Genomic DNA, 27,194 nt, shown 5'->3' with positions numbered 1-27,194 from the left:
GAGCCATATGTCAATCTGTTAAAGATGAAACATTATTATTACAATATAATCCTAATAATACTCAAGCTTTTGTTCCTAAAAAATTAAAATGGAATGAAATTACTCAAGGAAGTCAATGGGAATTAAAAGATTTAACCCATCCAAAACCCATTAAACCTTTAACAACTCCTTCAAAAATTATTCAACATACTGATGGTACTATTCAAATAGAATTTTCTCCAGCTTCTAGATATTCTTTCAATCAAGATTTCATGTCTTCAAGACCTTCTACTTCAAATGCTAGCTTAAATAGTGTCAATTTTGCTCCAAAAATTCCTATTCCTGTTTATCAACAAAATGAATCTCCTCCTGCATCTCCTACTCATTCAGATATGTTCCCTAATCAAGTCAACATAATTCATAAGAAAAACTACAAAAAGACTCCTTTTACTCCTAATGTAGAATGGATAAAATCATATTATTTTTCTCCTCAAAATGATACAAAAAGAGCTTATTTTCAATCATTTCCCCCTCAAACTAGAAATGCATTAAGAAAACAATATGAAAAATATATGAATCAAAAGAAAATTACTATTCCCTTTTTCTATTGGTTTTTCAAACTTAAAAAACAAAGAAAACAAATTATAACTTTAAGAGATAAAGAAGGACACCAATTAGCCTTAAAACACTCAGAAAATATTCAAAAAAGAATTTTAACAATAACCTCAGAATTAGGTTCACAACCACCCTTAAATAATCATCAATTCAATTTTGATAATAATTCAATTTCTGCATCACCCTTCAAAATTCCAAGAACCAAAGATGAACAAAATCCCATAATTTATAAGGATATTAGACAAATTCAACAACAATTAAATTATACAAATCATTCTCTTCAATATGTGAATCAACAGACAACAAAAATTTCTCAATTTTTGTTTTCTTCTGCCCCGGGAGAGAGGATAGAAGAAACAACATCAAAATTAAATTTGTCTTCAAAAGTTTCTTCAACTTTATCATCATCATCATCATCATCCTCTAAGTGTTTAGACCAACCTTTTATTATTCCTATAAATGCTGCAAAATCAAATATTCAATTAGCAACACCAACAGAAATAATGTTAAAAGAAATACAAATCAGATTAGATAAACTCAACATTAATGCTATTAATCAAACTAAGAATCAAATCCAAACCATAACAAAAGGAAAATCAGAAATCAATAAAATAGAAGAACAATTCAAAATGTCTCCTGATTCAATAGTAAAGCCTCCTGCAATAGTCAATGCAATTTCTAATAATTTTGTAAGTAGAAAAAATTATTATTCAAAACCCTCTTTTCCTGATGTCTAATTAGAAGAAAGAAATTATCAATTAGCTGCTAGTTATGATGGTAGTAGTTTTTATGAATGGAATATAGATGGAATGAGTGAACATCAAATAATAAATCTGCTTCATGAAATGATGATGGCTGCTAATGCATATAGAATCAAGACTAGTAATTCTGACTTTCATGCTGTCGGTGCCTTGGTCATAGGATTCACTGGGTTGCTTAAAGGATGGTGGGATCATTATTTGAGTCAAAATGATAGAGAATATATATTAAATGCAAAAAAGACAATAATCAAAGAAGAAGGAACATCAGTCCAAAGTTATGAAGAAGATGTTGTCAATACTCTAATATTTGCAATAACAAAACATTTTATAGGAGATCCAGTCTATTTTCAAGAAAGAACTTCTGAAATCCTTAACAATCTTAGATGTCTAACACTTCAAGATTTTAAGTGGTATAAAGATATGTTTTTAGTCAAAGTTATGTCAAGACCTGATTGTGGAAATCATTATTGGAAAGAAAAATTTATATCAGGATCACCCACCTTATTTGCAGAAAAAGTTAGACAAAGAATAAGAAATATTCATAATGGTAGGATTCCTTATGAGTCATTAACATATGGAGAATTAATTACTTTTGTTAATAATGAAGGTTTAGCCCTTTGTACTGATCTCAAATTAAAAAGTCAAATGAAAAAAGAAAAACAAGATAACAGAAGAGAATTAGGAAAATTTTGTTCATATTATGGTTATGATACATTAGTTGCCCCTTCAAAAAGAAAAAATAAACAAAATAAAATAAAAAGTAAAAAACCTTTAACAGAATCAAAATTTCAAAAGAAGTTTGTAAAATCTACTCCTAATAAATCAAAACCTCCAAACAAATCAAATTTAAAAAAGAAAACACCTACTTGTTATAAATGTGGAAAAGTAGGTCATTATTCAAGAGATTGTCAATTAGAAAATAAAATCAATTCATTAGAAATAAGTGGTAAACTCAAAAATCTAATGATAGGATTAATGATTGATAAAGAAAATGAAGAATCAAGTGAAAATTATGACTCAGAAGAAGACAATCAAATACTAATAACACAAGAAATATCAAGTGAAGAGTCAAGTCTAGAAGAAGAATCAGATAATCAAAAGGATTGTGATGGTATTTGTGCATGCTCATATAAATCAATAAATGTGATTTCAAAAAATTCAAAAACTCATTTTAACATCATTATTCGAAATTATGTTCCTCTCATAAATTCAATATATTTTCAAATTTGGTATGATAAAGACAAAATCATTAGATATTTGTTTTATTCTTCAATAGAGATACTAAAATCTGAATTTTGTTTACAAATGGAGCAAGAAAGAATTACATTTGGGAAATTTACTCTTCTAGTATTTCCTAAATGTAATCTGTCATTTCGGATTCATAAAAATATTGAAGGTTTAGACAGATCACAAAAATGCATTCTAGACAACCTCTAGAATGCAAAAAGTGATATTCAAAAGTTGGAAGCTTTAAATGCCTTATCTTTCCATTTTAAACAGTTAAACGATAAATTAGAAAGTTTTTCTAACCCTTCAAGTTCTGATATACATTGCACCCCAATGGATACAGATCTTGAAAATTTCATTTGCAGGGAAAAAGCAAAAGAATCCAAAGATGCATTTTCAAAAGATTTTCAAAATGAATTTCAAAAAAGGCTTTCAAAACTTTCTGAGGAAAGCCAAGAATGTCAAATTTCCAGATTTTCATTTTTCAAGTTGAAAAATTTGGACCTTCTTGAAAGCATTAGACAGATGATCTGTGAAAAAGCTAAAGCTACAGGGGAAGCAAAACAAGAGCATATTATGCAATTTCTTGCTGACTGTAGTACTTTTGGAATTACTATTCAATGGATGAGCTTCACTTGGATTTCTTGTTATAACAACACTTATAATAATTGTCCAAAGACCGATCCCTTGTATAGAGAAATTCCATTAGAAAGGCATGACTGTAAGTGTGCTCTTACCTACAGTATATGCAAAGCCAACATTGACCTAGACAGTTATAAACCAATAGTCATTAAATTCAACAATGAGTCAATAGAGCTAACTCCAACCCTCCTCATGGATTATGGAGTTCTTTATCAATTGATTTTCTCTCATCCTGGTCAAACTGATAAATTTGGAAGAAAATTAGTTGTCTGTGTTTTAAATGCCTTCATTAATGATTTCAAATCTATTGAACTCATCATAGAAAGTAAACCTCCTGAATGGTCGAATGATGGAGGAGTCTACCCTGCTCAACATCTCATTTTACTCAAAGCCAATCAGAGAAAATATCAGTTGTTTGGTACAAAGGACCCTTGGCCCTGTACTAAATTCAGTCTTAAAAAACAAATCAGAAATTGGAGATCAAAAATGATTGCAAGAGACCTTGATTCTGAGATTTATAGTTCTTCTAACTATAATCTCATTGCTGAAGACAATATTCAAAAAATCATCTCTGCAAATAACTTTCCTGAAGTCCCTCTTTTGTTTCAAACTCAATTTACTTATCTTGTTGATAAGTACAAAAAAGTATGTCTGGGAAAAAGAAGCTCGACAAAAGTTTGAAAAATATCTCTTAGAAATACTCAGTTAAGAGATATCAAGATTCTTTTATACATCTGTAAAGTTGCTCCCTTGTGATTATCCAGTATAAAAAAAAAAAATTATGTAAAGTCTGAAGGCGTGCAAAGTAAAAAAAAAAAAAAAAAAAAAAAAGTGAATAGTGTTTTGTGAATAGTAACTTTCGTTTTTTACTATGACTCAAAAGTAAAAAGCAAGAAGGTGACTCATTGGCCATGTGATAAAAATGAAGAGGAAGAAAAGAACCTTACCTCCTGCAATCTCCATACACGTGGAAGAAATCAAAGGAACAAAGCCTTCTTGAAGCCCAGAGCCTCTGCTATAAATAGAACTCCAAGGCTTCTTCCTGAGGCAGAGTTTGGAAAGGAGTTTCGAGAGCTTGGTAGAGAGTTCGGAAAGAGTTCAAAAACTCTGAAAGAGTTAGCTTCAAGAGCAGAAAAAATATTAGAGTGTAAAAATTTTGAGAGTTCAAAAATATTTCTCTTGTAATTAGAGTCATCCCTCTGCTGTCAACAACCTATAGTCATCAACTCTCTGTAATCAAGGTATATTTTCAATAAACAATATTTTCAGATTCAAATATTTGTGTTATTATGCTTAAATTTCTGCAATAAAATAGACAGTATTAGACATTAAATATTTCTGTTTTTATGCTTGGAGATAATTAGACATATTTAATTATTGTGTGCATGATTTAATTATTGAGTGCATGAACTGTTGTATGTCCTAGGTGCAAATGGTATCAGAGTCATTTTCTGCTTGAGAACCGAGTGGTGTTACGAGTTGGAACAGTAACTAATCACTAATTTAGTCCTGACTTAGTTCGGGTTGAATTTCCTGTGAACGAATTGGTCAGCCTGTGATAAGCGGTGTTTAAGGGCAGAAGGAGCGTAAGTCCCGTGTTGATCCGCTTGTGGTGGTCCATGTTCAGGAAATTATCTGAATTGATTAAGGATAAAATTGTGATTATTTTCTGTGACAATGAGTAATATTATTAGGGAATTAAGTAGAAATAGTTCTTCCAGATCTCTTAGGTCCCATGATAGTTCTGCATCTGCATTAGATAATTCTGCATATAATTTTGAAAGTTCTTCATAAATTATTATATTAATTAATAATTTTTTTATATATTATATGTAAGTAGTATATAATATCACACACACACACACACATATATATATATATATAAAAGTTTAATTTAAGTTTAAAATTTAGCATATTTATTTAAATATATAAATAAATTATTATCATATCGATATAATATTATGAACTTAAATTAAAATATGATAAATTTTAAATTTAATTGAACTTATATACGTGTGACATTATATACCACTTACATATAGTATATAAAAAATTATTAATTAATATAATAATTTATATTATTTGTTTTTTAATAGGCTTTCATAATTTATTATATTTTATTTATATTTAAATATAATTAACTAAATATATTTATATTAAATATAGAGTATATTATTTTAATAAAATTTAAAAATATATTTATATCAAATTAAAAATATCAATTATTTAATTTCATATATTATTATTTTTAAAATAATGAAATAAGTATATTTAAAATCAAAATAATATAATATTTTTATTAAAAAAATTAAAGTTATATATAAATATATATAAAGTTAAAACCGTAGTTGGTGACTACGACTTTGACCATTTTAAAAAAAAGTCAAAGTCGTAGTCACCAACTACGGCTTTAAACTTAAAGTTAAAACCGTGGTTGGTAACTACGGTTTCTAACCACTTTAGAAAAATAAAACCGTAGTCACCAACTACGGTTTTATGACATGACAGCTTATGTGGCACAGGCGCATTAGATCGGGTATTATTTTGAAAACAACTTTATTTTTTGAAATTCTTTTTTAAAACGTACTGGGTCAAAGCTCGCTTTCTCCCTTGTCAAATAAGGAATCTAGAAATTGTTCTTGAAAAATAAAAACTATTATAGAATGTTTTTACCCATTTGCCCATGCCCACTCATCACTTCGTTCTCTCTCAACCACCCCGAACTACCACTGAACACCAAGTGTTTGTGTTAATGCTTGACCGGGGAAAACTGTTTTATGATTGGATGCAAAATGGTGCTTTGCTTTTGATAGTAAAAGTGATTTCTTTGTATTCCCTATTGATAAGGGAGTGCTGTTTAGTTTGATCTATTCTTTAGTCATGGACCACGTTTCTAGAATTGTTGAACGTGGCCGGGTTACTTTCGATTCTGTTTGAGTTATCTTTGTAAGGCTATTTATAAGCTAGTAAGTTATTTATTCAATCAATAAGATAATCTCCATTTTCTTGGTTTTCAATACACAGATTTCTTAACAATGTGCCTGTTTCATCTGTTCTGGATGTTCCATACCAGTACCTTTTGGGGTATTTTGAGGATTGAACCATTCAGGGTGTCTTCAAAAGGGCCCTTACAAAAGGTACTTTTGATAATCTTTTTATGCTCTTTTTTAAGTGAATTATACGCATCTAAGGATGAAATCAACATCTATTAGTCCACAAACATTATTGGCCTATACAGCCTTGATGTTGTGGACGAGAAAAGAACCCAAAAGAACTGATCACCGACTCAACACCCAACTGAGAAAAGGAATTAAAAACACCAGACAACGACAATCACGATGGAGTATGATTCACAGGATGGTGCATGTGGGATTTTCTTCAATAACGATTTCACAGCGGCAACCATAGCTTCTGTCACAGCGACACCCAGAAGCCCAGCCATCATAGGATGGCACTAGCCTTATATATCCATCATAAGATGGTGGTTGGTGCGGAATTCCATATTCATGGTAGCAGGGGCCACCACGACGTCCCTCATAGCATGACTTACAGCACACTCCAGTCGGATATTCTGGTGATTGCTGTGGCTTTTTCTTTTGCTGTGGCTTCTGATCATCAGTCTTATTTGGGTTGCCTTCTGCAGGTTTTTGATTCTCGCCAGTCTTTTTTGGCTTGTCAGCTGGAAGTTTTGGATTCACGGGTGTTATAACCTCGATACTCTTGATGGAATGGCCACCTTTGCAGATAAGCTTCGTTCTGATTTTCTCAGGGCAGCAGCATACTACTTTGATTCTCACGGTGTCTTCCTTCTCAATGAAAGTCTGATCTTGTATTTCTCTTGTTCATAAAATTCAACACCAAAATCAAAACAAACAACTCACTTCTTCATCCTTTCAACATTGCCCACAATCTCAAAATTCAACTATACCAAACACACGCATATATATGTAAGACTCTCACCAGGAAATTTACAGAGCAGTTTCTTGATCTTCCTGTAGCAGCGTTTACACCCTAGATCAACCTTCAGCACCATAGTCGTACCCTGCGATATTACCAATCAAAAAAATTAGAAATCATTACAAGAATTATCCAATAATGTCAGTAAGTGGTGCGGAGAAAACAGCAGATGAAAAGAACAAGAAAACAAAAACCTCGTTCCAGGTTCCAAAATATGTTTGATATTATAATATGCTATTTTGAAAACAAACAGTTTTTCCAGAATTTGTTTTCAAAACATGTTTGAACTTTTTCAGCCGTGAAGGGAGTGAAGAGATTAGGGAGCTTTGACCCAAAATAATGCTTTTTAAAAAAAAATTCCAAAAAATAAAGTGGTTTTGAAAATAATGCCCGATCTAATGCGTCTGTGCCACATAAGCCGCCACGTCATAAAACCGTAGTTGGTGACTACGGTTTTATTTTTCTAAAGTGTTTAGAAACCGTAGTTACCAACCACGGTTTTAACTTTTAAGTTTAAAGCCGTAGTTGGTGACTACGGCTTTGACTTTTTTTTAAAATGGTCAAAACCGCAGTTGGTGACTACGACTTTGACCAGTCAAAGCCGTAGTCACCAATTGCGGTTTTAACTTTATATATATTTATATATAACTTTAATTTTTTTAATAAAAATATTATATTATTTTGATTTTAAATATACTTATTTCATTATTTTAAAAATTATAATATACGAAATTAAATAATTGATATTTTTAATTTGATATAAAAATATATTTTTGAATTTTATTAAAATAATAGGCACTATATTTAATATAAATATAATTAATTAATTAAAATAAAATATAATAAATTATATTTATTTAAAATAAATAAATTATAAATGCCTATTTAGAAAAATAAAAAAGTAATATAAATTATTATATTAATTAATAATTTTTTATATATTATATATAAGTGGTATATAATCTCACACACACATATAAAAGTCTAATTTAAGTTTAAAATTTATCACATTTTTATTTAAATATATAAATAAATTTTATTAAAACATTTGACACTATATTTAATATAAATATAATTATTTAATTAAAATTAAATATAAATAAAATATAATAAATTATGTTTATTTAAAATAAATAAATTATAAATGCCTATTTGGAGAAAAAAATAATATAAATTATTATATTAATTAATAATTTTTTTATATATTTTATCGAGACCAGTTAGATGCACAGATTTTATGGGAGCCTTACATGGGAGACTTAGTTGCCCATCTTCCGGCGATATTATATAAAAAAATTTATTTATTTATTTTATAATAATTTATATTACTTTTTTATTTTTCTAAATAGGCATTTATAATTTATTTATTTTAAATAAATATAATTTATTATATTTTATTTTAATTAATTAATTATATTTATATTAAATATAGTGCCTATTATTTTAATAAAATTCAAAAATATATTTTTATATCAAATTAAAAATATCAATTATTTAATTTCGTATATTATAATTTTTAAAATAATGAAATAAGTATATTTAAAATCAAAATAATATAATATTTTTATTAAAAAAATTAAAGTTATATATAAATATATATAAAGTTAAAACCGCAGTTGGTGACTACGGCTTTGACTGGTCAAAGCCGTAGTCACCAACTGCGGCTTTGACCATTTTAAAAAAAAGTCAAAGCCGTAGTCACCAACTACGGCTTTAAACTTAAAAGTTAAAACCGTGGTTGGTAACTACGGTTTCTAAACACTTTAGAAAAATAAAACCGTAGTCACCAACTACGGTTTTATGACGTGGCGGCTTATGTGGCACAGACGCATTAGATCGGGCATTATTTTCAAAACCACTTTATTTTTTGGAATTTTTTTTAAAAAAGCATTATTTTGGGTCAAAGCTCGAGATTAGGGGCGCGGAGACCTCTGCCATCGCTGCGAGTGATGGGATCCGAGCTCAGAATTGAGTATTAAGTGGCTAGGCTGAGGAGACCCCCTTTAAGTAGACCAAACTTTTTGAGTCTTTACAAGTCAACCCAATGAAATGTGAAAACGTGGCATGAGTGAGCTCAGGTTCGTTTCATCATCCAGTTTGTCGTTATGTGGGATGGCCCACAAAAGTTTTATCTGCATGAGCTGGCTTTGTCCACCCGACCTTTTTTTCTCAGGCTGTCAGGTACAATTATGATCATTCACCATCACCTTTTTTCTCAGTCTGTCAGGTACAATTATGATCATTCACCATCACTAGTATGACTTGCTATGACTACGTATATATATAATTTTTATAAAATAAAAAAATCTATATATTCGTGATTATTGATATTATTATTTAAAATGTTACGATCATCAAGATAAATTAGCTTTTTATTAAATAACATACATATAATATATATATATATATATATATATATATAAAATATTAAAAAATATTTTAAAAAATAAATAAATTATGATTATTTTATAATAAAATAAAAAATTTATTTAATTAATTAAAAAATATATAAAAATGATCATGATAACATTCTTCATAGTTTTTTAATATATTAATTAAATATTAAAAAATTATATATTTATCATCATTTATTTTATATTATTGTGGACCCCGCATTTCGGTTCATGCGTTTTCCACTCGATGACGAGCTCGATTTTTATTTGAAAAATTGATTTTTATTGATTAAAAAAATTTGACTTGGAGTCGCCACTTATTTTTGTTTTATTTTTAAAAGGGTAAACAAAATAAGAAAGAAAAACCCTTAGTGTAACTCCTTATTTTAGAAAAGGCGATCTACGAAAAACCGGATCGGGTTCGGGGGTCAGGTTACTTATCGGGAAGGTACGGTACCGGCCGTAGCACCCCTCTAAGTCCCTAAAGTCGGGTCTCTACTGATAGGATGAAGCTAACGTGGCAGTCAATAAGAAAGTCAATGAACACTCAAATCAATCATGCACAATATGAGGATCAGAATATGTATAGTAAATGATCAGAATGAATGAATGCGTACCTAGGCAGCAAACAACAACGCGCTATCATGGAATGGGGTTAGTGAATAAACACAGAATAATAGTATGCATGTCAGAGAGCAAGATAAATCAATTATGTATGATAATCAAGTCAATCAATCAGTCAATCAATCGATCATAAGAACATGTATGTGGGGCCCCCACCAAAGCCCGATTTATATTACATGAATCAATTTCAATAAATTCCATTATTTGGAATTACGGAATTTGATTCTTGCTTATTTTAAAACATTTTAGAAAATCAAAGAAGATTTGAAAGTGGCTTGTCAGAAAGAAAATGACGACCAAATTTTATTAAAAATGGGATTTTCATACCTAAAACTCTACAAGGACGAAAGATTTCTTTTAGATTTAAAACTATTTGAAAACAAAAATTTTGGAGAATTATTTATAAAATGAGGTTTGAGAAATCATTTTTTCAAAATCAAGGGATAAGGAAATGGGAGAATAAATAAATAAAAGGTGATATGCGGTCCAAAGTTGATCATGCAAAAGGTGGCTAGGCGTATCTGCCTTAGAGCTTTGATTAGATGCAAGCATCCCACTACAGTTACTGCATCTTGAAGACGTGGCAAGTATCCAAAAATTTGAGAGGCTCCGCTCCTTGGCTTCCCTCAATCACTTCAATAATTTCCTCTCGTTTGGTACATTGTCAACACCGGTGATTCGTTCAGACTTTCCATCATCCACCTCCGCTTTCTCTAATGGCGCTGAAATTAATCCCCTTGGACGTCTTGGAGAGACAATGACAACACTATACAGTTGGGTACGTGATTTGGTTTGTGGTGGAGAAGCCACTCAGGTCTTCCAAACCGGAATGAATCATCATGAGGCTTCATAAGAAAGGTCCCTCGCGTCACATCATTCTCATTAGAACTTACCAAACCCCTTCTGGTTATCACAACTTCCAGCCTTGTTCTCACAATCAGAATGATCAGCAGTGGAATCGTCTTTATGATGTCACTAGTATACTCGCGATTCATGAGCTCTAGAGTCTCATCTTTGTGTCCAAATCCTTTCTGATTATAATTCTTACTCCTCATCAAGTTGTGCCGAAACACCTTCGCATCAAAATCGGAATCAACAGCCATAGACGAGGAAGAAGAAGACTCAGAGAAGATAATAGCGAAGAGCATGTGATGCGATCTGGGGTTTAACCTTTATGCAGTAGTCCAGACAGTGAATTCTGGCTGCAAGGGTGTCAGCAGCGAACGGGACTTCTGGTGTTGGAATCATTCAACGAATCCTTCAATGCACGAAAGTACGCATCCATTATGAACCAGACTGTATACGAGGATGAAGACGAGGTAACATCAAAGCTACAAGGACAAATCCCATCCTCAATGGCATCGTTCCCAATGATCAAAGCGGCAAAACACATGGACCCCACTCCAACTTTTCCAGATTAGTAAAAAACAAAGAGCTGTACGAACCTGAATATAGCCATACCATTTGTGCCATCTCTTGACTTGGTCAACGTTTCATGGCTGTATTAGTGTCGCTAACAAAATCAGCCACTGAATTCCCAAGTGGAGCACTATCAGTAACACAAATCACCTCTCCAGACACAGACATTTCTGGCTTAACTAAATCAACAACGAAAGCAGTCTCCACAGTAGACTTATAAGCCTCCTCACCTGGCACACCTTTGGCATCAAAAATCACCTCTTCAGACAAAGAAACATATGGCTTAACTGAATCACCAACAGGGGTAGTTTCCAAAACTGAATTATAAACCTCATCCACTGGTGCACTCTTGGTATCACAAGATATCCTTTCAGACAAAGTAAAATCTGACTTAACCAAATCATCAGCAGGGGCAGTTTCAATCTTTCCTTCAATTGTCAAATCTTGAGAATCAGAAGCTACAGCATCATTTGCCTCAGTTCTCACTTGTTCATCAACACTAGAAGCTTTTGGTGAATCAGAGGCTACATGAACCTCACCCCCAGATTTAGTCTTTCTTTTTAATCTTTCTGCCACTTCAGCCTGGCAAAAGGCAGTGATCAATTCTGGTCTTAGAATACAAAATCAGGGCCCAGGTCTAGTATAGTTTGCATCACGAGGAGTTACTCTCATGAGGTCCAAAAGATAGCGCCTGTCATCACTACCAACACTTGCATAGGTGAAGCAACTCCCAATGGCGATGGGTCTTCAATCCAAGCCTTCTTATGATGAGATCAATGAAGGAGAGTGGGGTGACTGGGTTCATCTTCCATTGAAACGTTGAGAGCACCAGAAAATCCATTCTCTGAATTGTTTTCGCTTCAAACGCATACTCGTTGTCCTCCACTTGCAGGCCTAAGAGGAGAGACACTTGGGTCTCCTCCACCTTGGCAGCCAAGGAGAGACAAGTCACAGCTGCTAGCTGGATCATCCATGGCTTATCTCTTTGAGAATGGAGACTTGAAATGAGCTTATCCAAGTAGTTAATGGCGAGAAACGCAGTTACTGCTGAGAATCCGTAACGGGCATTGACCTTCATCATCCACTCCACGGCTTGAAGCCGAGCAATAACGAGAGCACCACCCATCTCACCATTGTCGGCACCGAGACTCGCTTACTGCTCTTCTTGGAAGAAGAGAGACAGAAACTCCTCATCTTTCCAGAGCAAATCGGGTCCAAAACAGAGCATTCATAGACACAGTCCGGTTAACAACTCCTGCTTCATTTAAACCAATGGGCGACTCCAGCTGTTTTATCAATTACAAGAAGCTAGGCTCCATTTCTGGTATCTTTACTCGTAGAAGGAACCTCAAGTGTGAGCCAAAACAGAGACTCGGAGGGAAACACCCATGCACACAATGAGGAGAAAGAAGCAGAGAATACCATGGAATGAAGCTTTAAAAGAGGATAAATAAAGACCAAACACCCCAACAAATATGAAGAAACCCATTTCATTTTTCTTTATCTGTGGGTTTGAAGGTTGATGGATTAAACAAGGAAAACGTCTTAAGAGAAAAAGTCCAAGATACAAGAAAGCTTTCAAATATGAAACCACCAATCCAAAACACAGTCGGGTTATCCTTAATGAAACCAGAGAAATAGAGAATGAAGCCACAATAACCAAACAAAGCAATCTCACAAACAATGCAAAATAATCACATAAACCAGAGAATAGAGAAGTATGATGGTCATTAATAACCTATGAACCCAAGCAATCTTACCTAGCCGTGCTCCCCTCAAGCAAAAGTTTGATTGGCTTCAAGCCAACTTCCTCTGCTCAGCTCAAGCTCCATCCGGCTAAAACCTCTCTCTAGCGAGCGAGCTCCTGTTCACTCCTCCGGTAGCCTTTTCTTTTTCTCCTTCGCTCTGTCACAGAAACGCTCTCATCTCTCTCAACAAACATGTCCCCAAAAAGCACCTGTCCTCCTGCAGCTCTCCCTGCCAGTAACCAGCACCCTGCCCCCCTGCAAATCCTCTAACCGCAGCCCTCAAGACACCTCACACAGCTGCCTCTCTCCACTACCCTCCAGCTGCCATCCTCAACGGTTTTCAGCTTTTTCTGCTGAAAGAAATCTCCATGTGTCTAGCTTTCATTGGCTAACAAAGCCATTAGCGTGATACCTTATCAACCGGTCCTGGAGTGACACGTGGTCATCCCAGACGATGACACTTGTCATAATCGGCTATGTCTCCCCAAAATGGGGTCTACAATTATATCATAATTTTAATATTAAATATATTTTAAAATTAAATATATTATAATCAAATGTCACAATTTTATCATGTACACTTATCAAATTTATATTTTTTATTGACATGTATAATATTATATATATTAATTTTTTTAATAAAACAATTTTAAAATATTTATTAAAATTTTAATTTCATTTTTAAGAGTTTTATTCTATATTTTTATAAGTTTTGATCAATTTTAGGTTTATCGATATTTTATGTCAAAATATCCGTCAATATATCTTCGATATTATAATTTATAAATGTAAAACATATTTTTATGTCCTAAAAACCCTTTTTATGGTCTTCCTTTTACTCTGATTTGATTCTAATCAAATGCAAAGTTATATTTGGGCATTAGTCTACTAGATTTGCCTTCTTACTCATGGATGGATGGGGCTTTCTCCCTTGTCAAATAAGGAATCTAGAAATTGTTCTTGAAAAATAAAAACTATTATAGAATGTTTTTACCCATTTGCCCATTTGCCCATGCCCACTCATCACTTCGTTCTCTCTCAAACACCCCAAACTACCACTGAACACCAAGTGTTTGTGTTAATGCCTGACCAGGGAAAACTGTTTTATGATTGGATGCAAAATGGTGCTTGCTTTGCTTCCGATGGTAAAACTGTTGTATGACCAACAATATGCTAATTTCATGATTGTAAAGGGCATGTTGTAACTTGTAAAAAGGCTTTTCCGGGATTATTTTAGCCTCATAATTGAACCACCATCTCATGTAAGCTAACATTTAGGCCATGTTTGGTCCCGAAAAATGTTAAATAAATAAATAAAATATTAAAAAAAAATATTATTCTTTCATGTTTGAGTTCACGGACATGAAAGAAAACCAAACATAATTAAACTTAGTTAAGAATTTATATCTTTTAGAATTATTTAATTTTTATATAATTGAGAAATTAAATAAATGTATAAAAATAATTTACTGACTTTGAATGTTTTTTTTTTTGTTTTTAACTTTTCTTCTTTATTTTCTTTGTCTCACATTTTTTTCTTAAATATTTTGAGAACCAAACATAACCTTAAGAATTTTTACAAATGAGGGAAAGTTCTATAAATATAGAAGATGATACCGAAATCTTGATAATATTATCATTTATATATAGATTTAACTTTTTAATAATATATAAATTATGTATTAGGTGATTTAATTAAAAGGGTTATTAAAAACTTAATTTTAAAATTTTAATTCTCAATTTATTTTATTTTATTTTGGTATCATTGTTTTAAAACATACATATAAATATTGAAATCAATAAATAATATTTATGTCAAAAATGAATTATTCTTCAAATAAAAATATGAAAAATGTTAAATTTACGAATTCGGGAATTATGCTATTCCTTTTAATTGATTAATTCTTATATGTTTACATATTATATTGACCTAATAATAAGATGTTCCAAAAATTAGGGTAAAGCAAATATCTGCTCCCAATGGACAACTTTGTCCCCCTGACCGAGCGGAATCATGTTCATTTGTGAAAGGTCATTATGGTAAATATATATTTCTAAAAAATTATATTTTTTTGTAATAACACTCTTGATAAGGCCCAAGGGACGGACAGAGAGCTGAGAGCGAAGGAGAAAAATGGCTTACCATCTCTGCTCTTCGCCCTCCTCTCTCTGCCATGACCACCATTATCTCCACAACTCTCTTTCTTTCTCACGGAAATCAAGGCTGAGAAGCTTCAATAGCTTCTCTTTCAAACCCAATTCTCTCTCACTTCACTCAAGAACCTTTCTCCAAATCACCCATGTCTCTTTAGAGGACCCAATTCCACAAGAAACCCAGAAGGCAGATGCCTCAAATCCACCAAATTCTCAAGACCCAGATAGGAAAACCAAAAGTTACATCTGGGTCAACCCCAGAAGCCCCAGAGCTTCGAAGCTTCGTCAACACTCGTATGATGCCAGGTATGCTTCTCTAGTGAAAATAGCCGATTCTTTGGACTCGTGTGAGGCCACTGAGGAAGATGTTTCTCAGGTTTTGAGGTGTTTAGGTGATAAGATATTAGAGCAGGACGCTGTGATTGTCCTCAACAACATGACGAACCCGGAAACGGCACTTCTTGCTTTTGGTTTCTTTCGGAAGAGATTGAAACCGAGCAGAGAGGTGATTCTGTATAATGTGACCTTGAAGGTTTTTAGGAAGTGTAGGAACTTGGATAGAGCAGAGAAGCTGTTTGATGAAATGCTTGAGAGAGGAGTTAAGCCTGATAATATTACGTTTTCGACAATAATTAGCTGTGCTAGGGTTAGTTCTCTGCCCAATAAGGCTGTGGAGTGGTTTGAGAAGATGCCTGAATTCGGGTGTCATCCTGATGATGTTACCTACTCGGCCATGATCGATGCGTATGGACGAGCTGGCAATGTTGATATGGCATTGAAATTGTATGATCGTGCACGAACAGAAAAATGGAGGATTGATCCGGTGACATTCTCGACATTGATTAGAATTTATGGGATGTCAGGAAATTTTGATGGGTGCTTGAATGTGTATGAAGAGATGAAGGCTCTTGGAGTTAAGCCCAACTTGGTTATATATAATACTTTGTTGGATGCTATGGGAAGAGCCAAGAGACCTTGGCAGGCGAAGAATATTTACAAAGAGATGACCAACAATGGCCTCCAACCGAGTTGGGGAACTTATGCTGCCTTGTTACGGGCCTATGGCAGAGCACGCTATGCTGAAGACGCTCTTATTGTGTACAAAGAGATGAAGGAGAAGGGGTTGGAGTTGAGTGTGGTTCTTTATAATACTCTCTTAGCTATGTGTGCTGATGTTGGCTACACTGAAGAAGCTGCTGCAATTTTTGAAGATATGAAGAGTTCTGGGAATTGCATGCCAGACAGTTGGACATTTTCATCATTGATTACCATATATTCCTGTAGTGGGAAGGTCTCAGAGGCAGAAGCCATGTTGAATGCAATGTTGGAAGCAGGTTTTGAGCCTAATATCTTTGTTTTGACATCACTTATTCAATGCTATGGGAAAGCCAATCGTACAGATGAGGTTGTTAGGACATTTGACCGGCTTTTGGAATTAGACATAACTCCAGATGATCGTTTCTGTGGTTGTATGTTGAATGTGATGACCCAAAGTCCTAAGGAAGAACTTGGTAAGCTCATTGACTGCATTGACAAGGCTAACCCAAAGCTTGGTAATGTGGTGAAACTTTTGCTGGAGGAGCAAAATGGGGAAGGGACTTTTAGAAAAGAAGCATCTGAACTCTTTGATTCCATTAGCGCTGATGTAAAGAAGGCTTACTGCAATTGCTTAATTGATCTGTGTGTCAACCTCAATCTGTTGGAGAAAGCTTGTGAGCTGTTTGACCTGGGGCTTACACTTGAGATATACATAGATATACAGTCTAAATCACCAACCCAATGGTCTTTACATTTGAAGAGCCTCTCCCTTGGGGCAGCTTTGACTGCGTTGCACATTTGGATGAATGACTTGTCCAAAGCAGTGGAGGTTGGGGAGGAGCTTCCGGCAGTGCTTGGAATCAACACTGGACATGGAAAACACAAATACTCAGACAAAGGTTTAGCGAGTGTCTTTGAGTCCCATTTGAAGGAACTAAATGCACCATTTCATGAGGCCCCAGATAAGGTTGGCTGGTTTCTAACAACAAAGGTTGCAGCCACATCATGGTTGGAGTCTAGAAGTGCACCTGAACTAGTTGCTGTTTAGGTGTGTAATGCTGACTAGGGTTTTATATTGAATTAGTACTCATCTGAACCAGCATTCTATGGGAACAGTAGACAAGCTATCTCATATTTCCTCCTCCCTAAGATTTTGGCCATATCTAAGAGAAAAATTTTGTACTACTAGATACAAAATGCATTCATGATTTGCTGAAGTGTTGTTAACTTAGATTTACTTAAATATATAATATAGTAAATCAAGTGCTAAGAGTTGTTGAACCTTGGGCATGTGTTTCATTTTCTTCTACAGGTTGTGGCTATCTTTTTAGGTTTCCTAATGTTGTATCTGTTCATTTTTTTTCTTGTAAATCACTTAAGACCATCCACTGGCCCTAGAATTTTCCCTACGGTTGATATAGAAAAAAGAGCAGAAAACAACATTTATACTCTGAAGTAGGCTGGGAAAATAGTGTAATATACCACTCGGTGTTAGGAGTGGGAACATTCAAACATTTGTGGACACATCAGAGAAAGGTGGGTCTGCAAAATAGCATTCTCCTATAAAGTTGCCAAAAGATTTCAATTCAAATGACACAGCTGTAGGATAATAGGGAACTCAGACTCAAAGAGGCCTCACAGATGCTTGTGATTCTATAATACGAGACAAAAATTAGAGGCCTATTGTTGCAAGGAAGAAAATCAAGCAGTGGATTTGTAGCTAATGTAGATCTTTTGCTTAATAACTCTTAAGATTTAGGAATTTCATTGGCCTAATAAGCCCATTTGTGTTTGTTATCATTATAATGAGTGGAAAGACTCTGCCCAGGAATGTATCTGCTTGTTATTTAGGCCTACCGTAAGCATCCGGATGTTTAAAAGTTGTTTTATACCAGTTCTGACATTGTGCAATATAGTAGAAATTTAAAATACTGGTATCCCCTGACAAAGGAACACCCCTTAAGGGCATTGAAAAGTCGATACCATCCTTGTTCAAAACCGGTGCTTGGGCTCCCTCCTTCCTATGATTTTAGGCTTCATGCCTGCATGTCTTCTCCTTCAAGGTCAATGGCTCTCATATTGTGCATGATGAGAGACCATTATTTGGAGAAGGTGACACTCCATACCAGCACAGAACAAACTAATAAGCTGGATTTGTTTAATCTTCGAAATTAGTGGAGTCAAAAACAGCATTAGGCCAGCACACGACCTTCGAAAGTGCAGAATTAACCTAAAATACTCTTGACTTCTTTATAGTTTTTGCCCTCTCATCCCAGTTGGGAGTTGACCTTGTTCCTTCATAACAATTTCAAATGCTTCTTTAAGGCCCCTGTTCAATGAACCATGAGAAGAAGCTTATGTTTTTCTACTTTGTTATTAAGGGAAGAAGGGGTTGAGGCTTAAGTGTTCTTTTGACTTTGTGAAGATTAGTATAATCAAGATGTTGTTGGGCTCTTCCTCAGGATTATGCCCCCCTTAAGGAATGGCCCATCGATCGGTATCCTACAGCGGAGGACCTAACCAACGGTAGCAGACCTCCACAGCTATATAATATATCTTACTAAAATAGTGAGCGAAGTAAGCATAAACTATCGTTAATTGTCAAACAAAGGTAGTACCTTTCCCCCATCATTTAGGTGGCCTGCACGTTGAATTGTCTTAAACATGAAATCAATTAAAGCAAGACTATAAATTTACAGGGTCCTTTGTTCATCTGATTCATACACAATGGGGAACTGCATAGGTCAACAACTGTTCTCTGCACCTCAGGAGAATGCTAGAGTTCTTGTCTTTAATGGAGGAGAAGAGGAGTTCAAAGCCTCAACACCAGTTAAAGAGATCATTTCTGGTATATACCATGGCTATAATCTTGTCCACTATGCCCAACCTTTCTTGCCATTGCCACCCAAAGCCAAGCTAGAATCCGGGGAGGTTTACTATCTTGTGCCTGACATGTTGCAGCCCTGCAGGCCTCTCAAAATGGGTGGCAATGATAGTTGCAGAAGCCGGAGTATAAAGATTGTAGTGACTAAGCAGCAGTTAGAGTTTCTGTTGAGAAGTAGAAAGAAGTTTCAGCCTAAAGTTGTTAGACATGTGGGGAAGTGTTGGGGGAAAGATGGGGCTCAGAAATGGCAGCCGTCCTTAGCTACAATTCCTGAGTAACAAAATAATTAGGATGATAGGATAAACCCTTTCCCTTTACTGGAGACAACCCGATTTTTAATGGGAGTTGTACATTTTATGAAAGATTATAGAGAGTAACTATGTCTGCCAAGCAAAAAGTGGTGTCTATTCTAAGATTTTTCCATATAAATCACTCTGTTTGTGGTGATCAGGATTAAAAATCTTTAGTTTCTACTTGTAGTTCAATGTATTGCATGTCTCTGTTTTTCCACAATGTTATGATTTGGGAAATCTGAAATTATTACTGGATAGACCAGATTTTACCAGAGTTCCCGGGTGTATTTCATTAGTTTCAGCTAACTCCTCCCATGTAGCTCAATTGCCTCTTTACTTTTTCCTGTTTCCCAAATTCTTTATGGGTTGGCAGAGTTTGCTTCCCTTTTAGAAAGACTTTTCCTGAGTACCAAACAGGTGACCACGGCTATTGATGAATTCAAACCATAAGAACGTCTGGGATATCATTTATGTAAATCTCAAGCAGATAACAACTCTAACCAACATCATCCTCTAGGATGTTACAGAGTCAGATCACCCCTTTAAGTCAAATCAGAACTTATTTCAGCTAGTTATCATCATTCAAACATTTTCATATTTACATTGAAAAATCACGAAATGGCTGTGAACAAATGCTTTTCCTGATCACTTCAAGCTTTTATGTGATTCAAGGAAGCTTCAAGATGATGCTTTAGCAACCCTCCTGCAATTGGGAACCATTGAAAATGTGAAGTGTCGGATGAAAGTGAAGTTTGATCATCAAGAATTGGGGATAAAAAATGATTTCACCCACATTTGATGAAAAAGATGGGGGAATTGAAATGGAAGAAGAAGGGTTAAATCACTCTAAAAGCATTACCTTTTGGAAGAGTCTGTGTTTCTAATCTTTTTGTTCTCATCTGCCTTGGTTGATATTGCTTCCTTTTCCCTGGCTGCTGCTTCTCTCTTTATCTTCTTAGACTCTACTTCGATGGCTTTACTCAGTGCATCAACTTTCCTCATGAGCATCTGGAAAAGAATTTCAATTCATCCACTCAAAATATTGAGAGGGAGAGAGGGAAAGAGGGAGAGAGAAGGGAGAGAGAGCGTTGATGATATTTCACCTTGATTTCATCATCTTTAGCAGTCAAAGTATTGTTCTTCACCTCACAGGACTTCCTTAAGTTGATGACTTCTCTCTGAAGCCGATCGTATAGAAAAGCTGAAACCATATCTTCACTATCAAAACCAGCACTTCCAACATTTTGTGTCTCTTCTTTAGCACCACCTTTAATTTTGGCATCTGCTGAAACTGCTGTATCATTGTTGAACTTATCAATATGCATGTCAGTATTTGACTTCATTTCTGTGTTTTCCTTTCCACCAATATCAGCAACTTTACTTCTTGATGCCCATAAACTTTTTCTCAGCATATTTTCCCCTGAGGCATATTTCTTTTTCAAGCTATTCACTCCTTTCAGTTCTCCAGCAGCATCGGCTGCTCCATTTTCTACATTTGGCGGCATCAAAGGAGAGGTTTTACCTATGCAGGAACCCCTTGGCTGTGATGTAGATCTCCTTTTTAGTCCACCATTACCTGATAGGAACCCCAAAATGTGATTGGACTTTTCGGGTTTTGGGGATCGACAGGACAGGTAAGGATTCTCTGAGAAACTTGACACTTGCTTTAAGCCTTCCTCTAATGTCTTTAGTCTCAACTTCAATTTATCCTGAATAAATTCACATCAGAGAGTGTCTCTGGATACAATAGGAAACAGAGAAAATGTTAAATTATCTCATTGGAAGATGAAAAAACTGAATACTTACTTTCAATTGTGCTTCTGCCTTGGCTGTTCTCTCTGATATAGCTAGTTTGTCTCTTAACCGCTGCGTCTCAGCCTACCAATGAGACAACATATAATTCATGAGAAGATCACTAGCATGAAGTAACATGTAAAAATGACCTTCACTCATTCACAGATACAATATTTTTTAATCAAGGAAGCTATAGAAAAATGGTTTCCAGGAAATTTTCTGGGAAAGGAAGAACCTGAAGTAGCCTTCTCTCTTCAAGCCATTGCTTAATAGGCATAACTTTGTCATTCTCATCCTTCCACTCATTAGCAACCACAGTTGCAACTCGGTTGGCTGAAACTTTAACTCTTGCCAACTCCCTTTCCAGAGTCCTCTTCTCCTCCTTGAAAATCATGCAAAATAAGGTTACTAACTAGATCAATGTATTGACCCAATCAAAACATTCAGCGACTGCCTCTGAAAGTTTCAGTTAGTTCTATCCAGCTAGTACACTACAAAACATGAGGTATAGGCCTGAGCATTACATTTAGTTCAGATATCTGTCGCCTATAGTCACGAATGGCATTGGCTGCCACCCCACCAGCTAGAATGGCCTCCTCAAGTTCCTGAATGGTTTGGCTAAGCTTTTCAACCTCTAAAACCTTTTGACGGTTGGTCTTATCAAGGATTTTGTTCTCCTCCTGTGAATGGAAAATTTTCACTTGGGTGAATTTAAATGTCAATATAACACATTGAACATAAAAGGGTCTGGCAGGAAATCGTGCCTGGCAGATCTCAATCTGTCTCTTCAACTCAAAGTTCTGGTTTTGAACTTCTTCTACTATTAAAGCCCTTTCCAAAGCACTTCTCAAAATCCTCTCTGCTTCAAGCAAAGCCGACTCCTTTGACTTTATGTGGCGCTCCAGAGCCTTGTTATCTTCCTGTAGTCTTCCAATCTGATAAAACCGAAGAAAAAATAAGAGAAAGGATGTCATACTACATTGATATTTGAGAGAAGCACTTTTCTAATTTTCATCCCCATACCTCAATTTTATACATCTTAATATCAGCTTCAAGAGGGGCAATGACATCCTCAATAGGAACAGTATCATCGTCCTTCTGATTTGCATGAACCCTTCTAAGAGCTGCTTCAGCAGCAAATTGTGCAGCCAACGCATCTTTCTTTTCACTCGTTAGTTTCTTGATTTCAAGATCCTGGTTTTGGCCAGATTTGAACAAACCTAGAATCTTAGTCTCACAGATTAAGCCTCAGTTTTTCTATTATGCTTTAAAAAGACAGTAGGTTGGTAACAGACCTTCTGTTTGAGAAGATTCTCGATGACTCCAAGCCTCTCATCCAATTTATTCACTTCATTTCTGAACTGGAAAAGAACAAAGTTGCCAACACAAATTTAGCAGAAACATAAGAGTATTACACAGGCATATGAATAGCCATTTCTACATGATTGGCCACCTATAAACACCAAAGCTCATAGTAGAATTAGTGTGAAAAAATTAATTTCCTCTGGTCAATGACACTGCATATGTGTCAAGCATCTCAATAGAAGCTATATATGCATTAAATGCGTACAAATATGATTCAGTACCTGTTCTAAAGCCTTATCCTTCAGGACTATTGTCGCTCTCAGAGCCTTGATTTCACTGGAAGCAACTCCCAACTCCCTATCCTTTTCTGCAGTAGATGTTAAAAATGATAATCATGAAATCTTGAAGTAGTTAGTATCCATCTACAACTATAACGTAGAAGGAAGAACCAAGTATATATTTTTTTAAGAGTAATTATTCAAAGACATTCAAAATCGGAGGATCACAAACACTAGTAGAAATTCATAAATACATCCATTTTTTGAGTTCAGCTCAGTTAGTAGGTATATAAGTACAACATACTCAAAAAAATACACACAAAAAAATAGCCGAATCCCAATATCATTGTACAGAAAATTTTCTAAACTTTCTCATCTCTTCACGTCTATCTGCCATTCAAGCTCACACCTTGTTTTATTTGAGAAATTCACTAGAAGTCTCACCCCTTTTGAGCCTCTATAGGTTTTCCATCCCTGATAATCATATATGAATATATGATCAACAAGAATATGAAAAGAGGATCCTGAGGCATATACAAGAAACATGATACCAAAAGGGACGAAAGAAGAGAATCTTAAAACATACACAAGAAACCTGGAACTGAGAGATGCATACAGTGAATTCAATGATTTAGACATCCTACCAGAAAGGAGTCAGATATCTTTTTTTTACTTTGTTTCTCAGCAGAAGGAATCCAGTTTTTTTTAGAAAACTATGAGCTGGATTTCATCTACCTAGAACCATTGAATTAAGGTATGCCACGTCTCCCTAGTTGTGCCAAGTAGATCAGCAAAACCATCATGATTAATGATGTGGAAAACAACCTTGTTAATAAAACAGGGCCACCAAAGGACTATGTCATCTTCATTGTATATGATAGAAGTTCATGGACCACCTGAATCATTGCCAAAATAACTTGGGGTTTATAGGGTTTATACTGATTACTATTGAATTTTTTGAGGTTCTTTTGCCCATACTGTTGGGCTCTATAATTAGGGTAACCACTGGGCCATTATGAAACCAACTGGATAGATAATGAAAAATAAAAAATATTAGCCACCACATATGACCCCATGCATTTATTGTTTTCCACGCTGATCAGCTCTTCTTCCTGGGTTTGTTTCCTTTTCCTAGCCATGAAACACCATGTGCCCATCACTGTAGAGATGGAGGCAAATTGTTTAATCCCTGAAGTAAAAGTCTAGCGCCTTATTAATGGCCATTCAGATGTTTCACTGTGATTTTGGAACACCATTTATGGACTATATACCCAAGAGCAATAACCCAGTTTTTGAACAGAAGGCCAGAACTTGTAAAAATCTGTTGCAAAATGATGAGAAACGCAATACTGTTTCAACCTGAGAATCAAATTCAGACACAGCATATTGGGACTAATTTAACTCGACATATGTACTAGAGCTATGAGGAAAAGGGCATCAAATCCTAGTAAACGGAACAGCAAAAAACAGAAAAAGAATATGCAATAGGTTCTTCAAGGTATTTTTGACACAAGAATCCTACTCAACTTAGGGTAGAAGTGACATTCTTGCAGACCCAATTTCAAAAAACCAATTCGAAACAAACCCTTGTGCTTTCTATGCAGAAAGCCAGGAAAAAAACCCGAGAGAGAGAGGGAGAGAGAAAGAGAGATAGAGAGAGAGAGAGACCTTTGAGTTGGTTCTGCAAACGGTTGAACTCCAACACAATAGGGTCTGAATGAGCAAGAGAAAGCTCGTCTCCTCCTCCTCCCACAAGTTCCTTATAATCCACCATTTTGTTTTGCTTTGCCTTCTGTTTTTCCCGCTTGGATAAAAGCAAAAGACACAAACTATAACAACAACCAAAACTAGGATTTATACTGGCTAAAACAAGGGAAGAGGGAGGGTTTTATGAGAGAGGAAAGCCCATTATTCTAAGAAATTGACCGCAAAGAGAGGATGGGCATGGACTTCCCTTGCTGTTAAGCAAACCCGAAAACACAAAACCAAAAATGAAGCCGACCAAGCCGGCTGGTCCAGCTCCTCATTCCTCTCCTTGATAGTAACCGTTATTAATCTTACGATATTTATTCCATTTATTCCGAAAATCCCCACAAAACCCATCAAGTTTATCCCTTTCAACTTTCAAAAATGTGAAAAAAAAAAAAAAAAAATTGATCTTTCTTTCCAAAGTTTCCCATCGATGGTGACCCTCTAACATGTATCCGCTCTACATTTTAATATAAATGGATGACTGATCAATGGTAGGTGCCATTGCAGCTTGCCAGCTTGGTATTGCGGCTAAGAACTCCGGAAATTCTGGTTTTTTACACAACCCTTGTATAGGAAGAGTGCTAAAACTGAGAAGATTGACAGGGAAGAAATCTGGTTATCCTTCGCAAATATAGACATTCAAGAGCCTTATTAGTGCTTTTGGGTCTTGTCATGATCATGGAGCTACTGCCTACATTGATGGAAAGCTATCGCTTAGGAATTATTCAATTGCTTAAGAGCTAAACATTCCTTAATCCATGCTTTGTTATTTAGTGGAAGTCATTCAATTCAAGCAGTTTTTGAATTGGAACCAAGAAAAATGGGGTATTGCTGACGGTGAAGTGAAAGGAAACGAAACAACAGAAGTGGCTTGAAAGAACAAACTAACTCAGATACCCGTCCCCCATCTTTGCTTGAAAGTATGATTGGATTTATGGAAAAAGTATACTAATCTCCAGCTATGTTTTGACACTTGCCAATTGGCATTAATTCTGAGCTGTACAGGGTATTTGAGCTAGGCGACAAAGGGAAGCCTCCACCACCCCCCACCAACACCCCTTAAAATACAGTAGAGCGTCAGAAAAGCTTAATGGCACTAAATCATTCTAATTGGTTTTCGATAATTAAGATGTGGGGTGTTTTTTTTATGTTAATTATACCTTAATTGAATTCCCACTAAGCATGTTTTGAAAGTGATGTGAAATGAATGGGTCAAGCTCAGAATTGAGGAGTTCCCCTTATTTTGTCTCTAATTGATTTGAGACTTTTGAGTAGGTAAATCGAGCTTTGGGGGTGTTGTTAATGATGTCATACATATGGCATACAATACATGTAGATAGAATCCCTGTGAAGAAGCTAAATCCAACCACCAAATGTGAAAGCTCATTGTTCATACCATGTAAAATTTTCAATTGAATTAATCATAACAAACTTCACTCTTATATATAAATATGCTTGGATTTGATCTTGGGAGGTGTTACTGATGCCATACATATGAAATACAGTACTTGTAGATAGGGTTTGTATGAAGAAGTTAAATCCAATCACTAATGTGGAATTTTATTAATTGGATTCAATGTAATCAACCTCTCATTATTATGTATATGGATATTGATTGTTTTCGGGGTTGAAGGTCCACTTGGATTATAGGTTAAAAGGATACTTAAATAGGACTCATTTAATCAATTCTCATACTATTTATCCTAAAACCTATTCCTTTCCTACCCCAATATGATTCTTATATTACTCGTTCTTTATTACATCTAGATGACTTTATAATATCTATTACAATGGCTAATCTTTCATATATACATATTTATTCTCTTTGGAGTTGAAGTATATATGACTTTAAAAAACGTATTTAAAAAAGTTAAGAAAAATACAATGCATATAAATGAAATGGTCCATTGAGGAATCCTCCCTTTTTATAGGTAAAATTGAGTTTTGGAAGTATTATTAATGATGGCATACCATACATGTTGGTTGGGCCCTTGGGTTCCCCTAGGAAGAAGCTTAATCCAACCATTGAGACGGAAGATCATTGATCAACAAAACCTACATCATACCATGTAATAAGTTCAATCAAACAGTTGAGATTTTTAACTATATGACACATATTGCATACCATCCGCATGGAATTTCACATGGGACCTTCTAAAGTTGGTGGGTCTTTGAAATGTAGGCATAAAAAATCTAGAAAAATCCTCTTATCCAAACCAGCCCCCATGTTATTTTTTGTTAGGAAACCGACCTTTATTGCTCCCACTAGAACCATGTTCTCTTGCTAGCCACCTAACGGTGAAAATGATATGATTAGCCCTCAAGTAGAGC

At 34.9% G+C, this 27,194-nt stretch overlaps 4 protein-coding genes across 4 annotated transcripts; 1 reads left to right on the top strand and 3 right to left on the bottom strand.

Annotated features, from left to right (window-relative positions):
• Positions 1–6,411: 6,411 nt before the first annotated feature.
• LOC132252624 (uncharacterized) lies at positions 6,412–13,709 on the bottom strand. The gene is made up of 3 exons (XM_059739877.1): positions 13,378–13,709; positions 7,185–7,266; positions 6,412–7,059 (listed from the first exon to the last, which is right to left on the bottom strand). Exons 2-3 carry the CDS (start codon positions 7,255–7,257, stop codon positions 6,575–6,577), a joined length of 558 nt encoding a protein of 185 aa, XP_059595860.1. The 5' UTR covers positions 7,258–7,266; positions 13,378–13,709; the 3' UTR covers positions 6,412–6,574.
• LOC104878152 (uncharacterized) lies at positions 11,684–12,743 on the bottom strand. Its single transcript, XM_019218080.1, has 2 exons — positions 12,447–12,743; positions 11,684–12,199 (listed from the first exon to the last, which is right to left on the bottom strand). Exons 1-2 carry the CDS (start codon positions 12,741–12,743, stop codon positions 11,684–11,686), a joined length of 813 nt encoding a protein of 270 aa, XP_019073625.1.
• Positions 13,710–15,466: 1,757 nt separating the features above from the next.
• On the top strand, positions 15,467–17,838 carry LOC100259703 (pentatricopeptide repeat-containing protein At4g16390, chloroplastic). Its single transcript, XM_002269564.5, has one exon. It carries the CDS (start codon positions 15,500–15,502, stop codon positions 17,603–17,605), a length of 2,106 nt encoding a protein of 701 aa, XP_002269600.3. The 5' UTR covers positions 15,467–15,499; the 3' UTR covers positions 17,606–17,838.
• Positions 17,839–20,172: 2,334 nt separating this feature from the next.
• On the bottom strand, positions 20,173–25,293 carry LOC100252735 (microtubule-associated protein 70-5). The gene is made up of 11 exons (XM_002267902.5): positions 24,780–25,293; positions 23,115–23,200; positions 22,824–22,889; positions 22,552–22,722; positions 22,293–22,463; positions 22,053–22,208; positions 21,764–21,910; positions 21,541–21,612; positions 20,838–21,443; positions 20,594–20,742; positions 20,173–20,437 (listed from the first exon to the last, which is right to left on the bottom strand). Exons 1-11 carry the CDS (start codon positions 24,883–24,885, stop codon positions 20,413–20,415), a joined length of 1,755 nt encoding a protein of 584 aa, XP_002267938.1. The 5' UTR covers positions 24,886–25,293; the 3' UTR covers positions 20,173–20,412.
• Positions 25,294–27,194: the final 1,901 nt, after the last annotated feature.

The sequence above is a fragment of the Vitis vinifera genome, chromosome 10, assembly GCF_030704535.1.
Source record: "Vitis vinifera cultivar Pinot Noir 40024 chromosome 10, ASM3070453v1".
NCBI lineage: Eukaryota > Viridiplantae > Streptophyta > Magnoliopsida > Vitales > Vitaceae > Vitis > Vitis vinifera.
This window is presented reverse-complemented; position numbering and strand designations above follow the sequence as displayed.

Coding starts and splice junctions, on each gene's coding strand:
- LOC104878152 (XM_019218080.1), bottom strand. CDS start 12,743: ATGGGTGGTGCTCTCGTTATTGCTCGGCTTCAAGCCGTGGAGTGGATG. Junction 12,200..12,446: donor TTCAGAGAATGGATTTTCTG/GTGCTCTCAACG, acceptor GCCTTTTGCCAG/GCTGAAGTGGCAGAAAGATT.
- LOC100259703 (XM_002269564.5), top strand. CDS start 15,500: ATGGCTTACCATCTCTGCTCTTCGCCCTCCTCTCTCTGCCATGACCAC.
- LOC100252735 (XM_002267902.5), bottom strand. CDS start 24,885: ATGGTGGATTATAAGGAACTTGTGGGAGGAGGAGGAGACGAGCTTTCT. Junction 22,890..23,114: donor AGGATAAGGCTTTAGAACAG/GTACTGAATCAT, acceptor GTTCTTTTCCAG/TTCAGAAATGAAGTGAATAA. Junction 21,911..22,052: donor GACAGATATCTGAACTAAAT/GTAATGCTCAGG, acceptor ATGATTTTCAAG/GAGGAGAAGAGGACTCTGGA.
- LOC132252624 (XM_059739877.1), bottom strand. CDS start 7,257: ATGGTGCTGAAGGTTGATCTAGGGTGTAAACGCTGCTACAGGAAGATC. Junction 7,060..7,184: donor ACTGCTCTGTAAATTTCCTG/GTGAGAGTCTTA, acceptor TATGAACAAGAG/AAATACAAGATCAGACTTTC.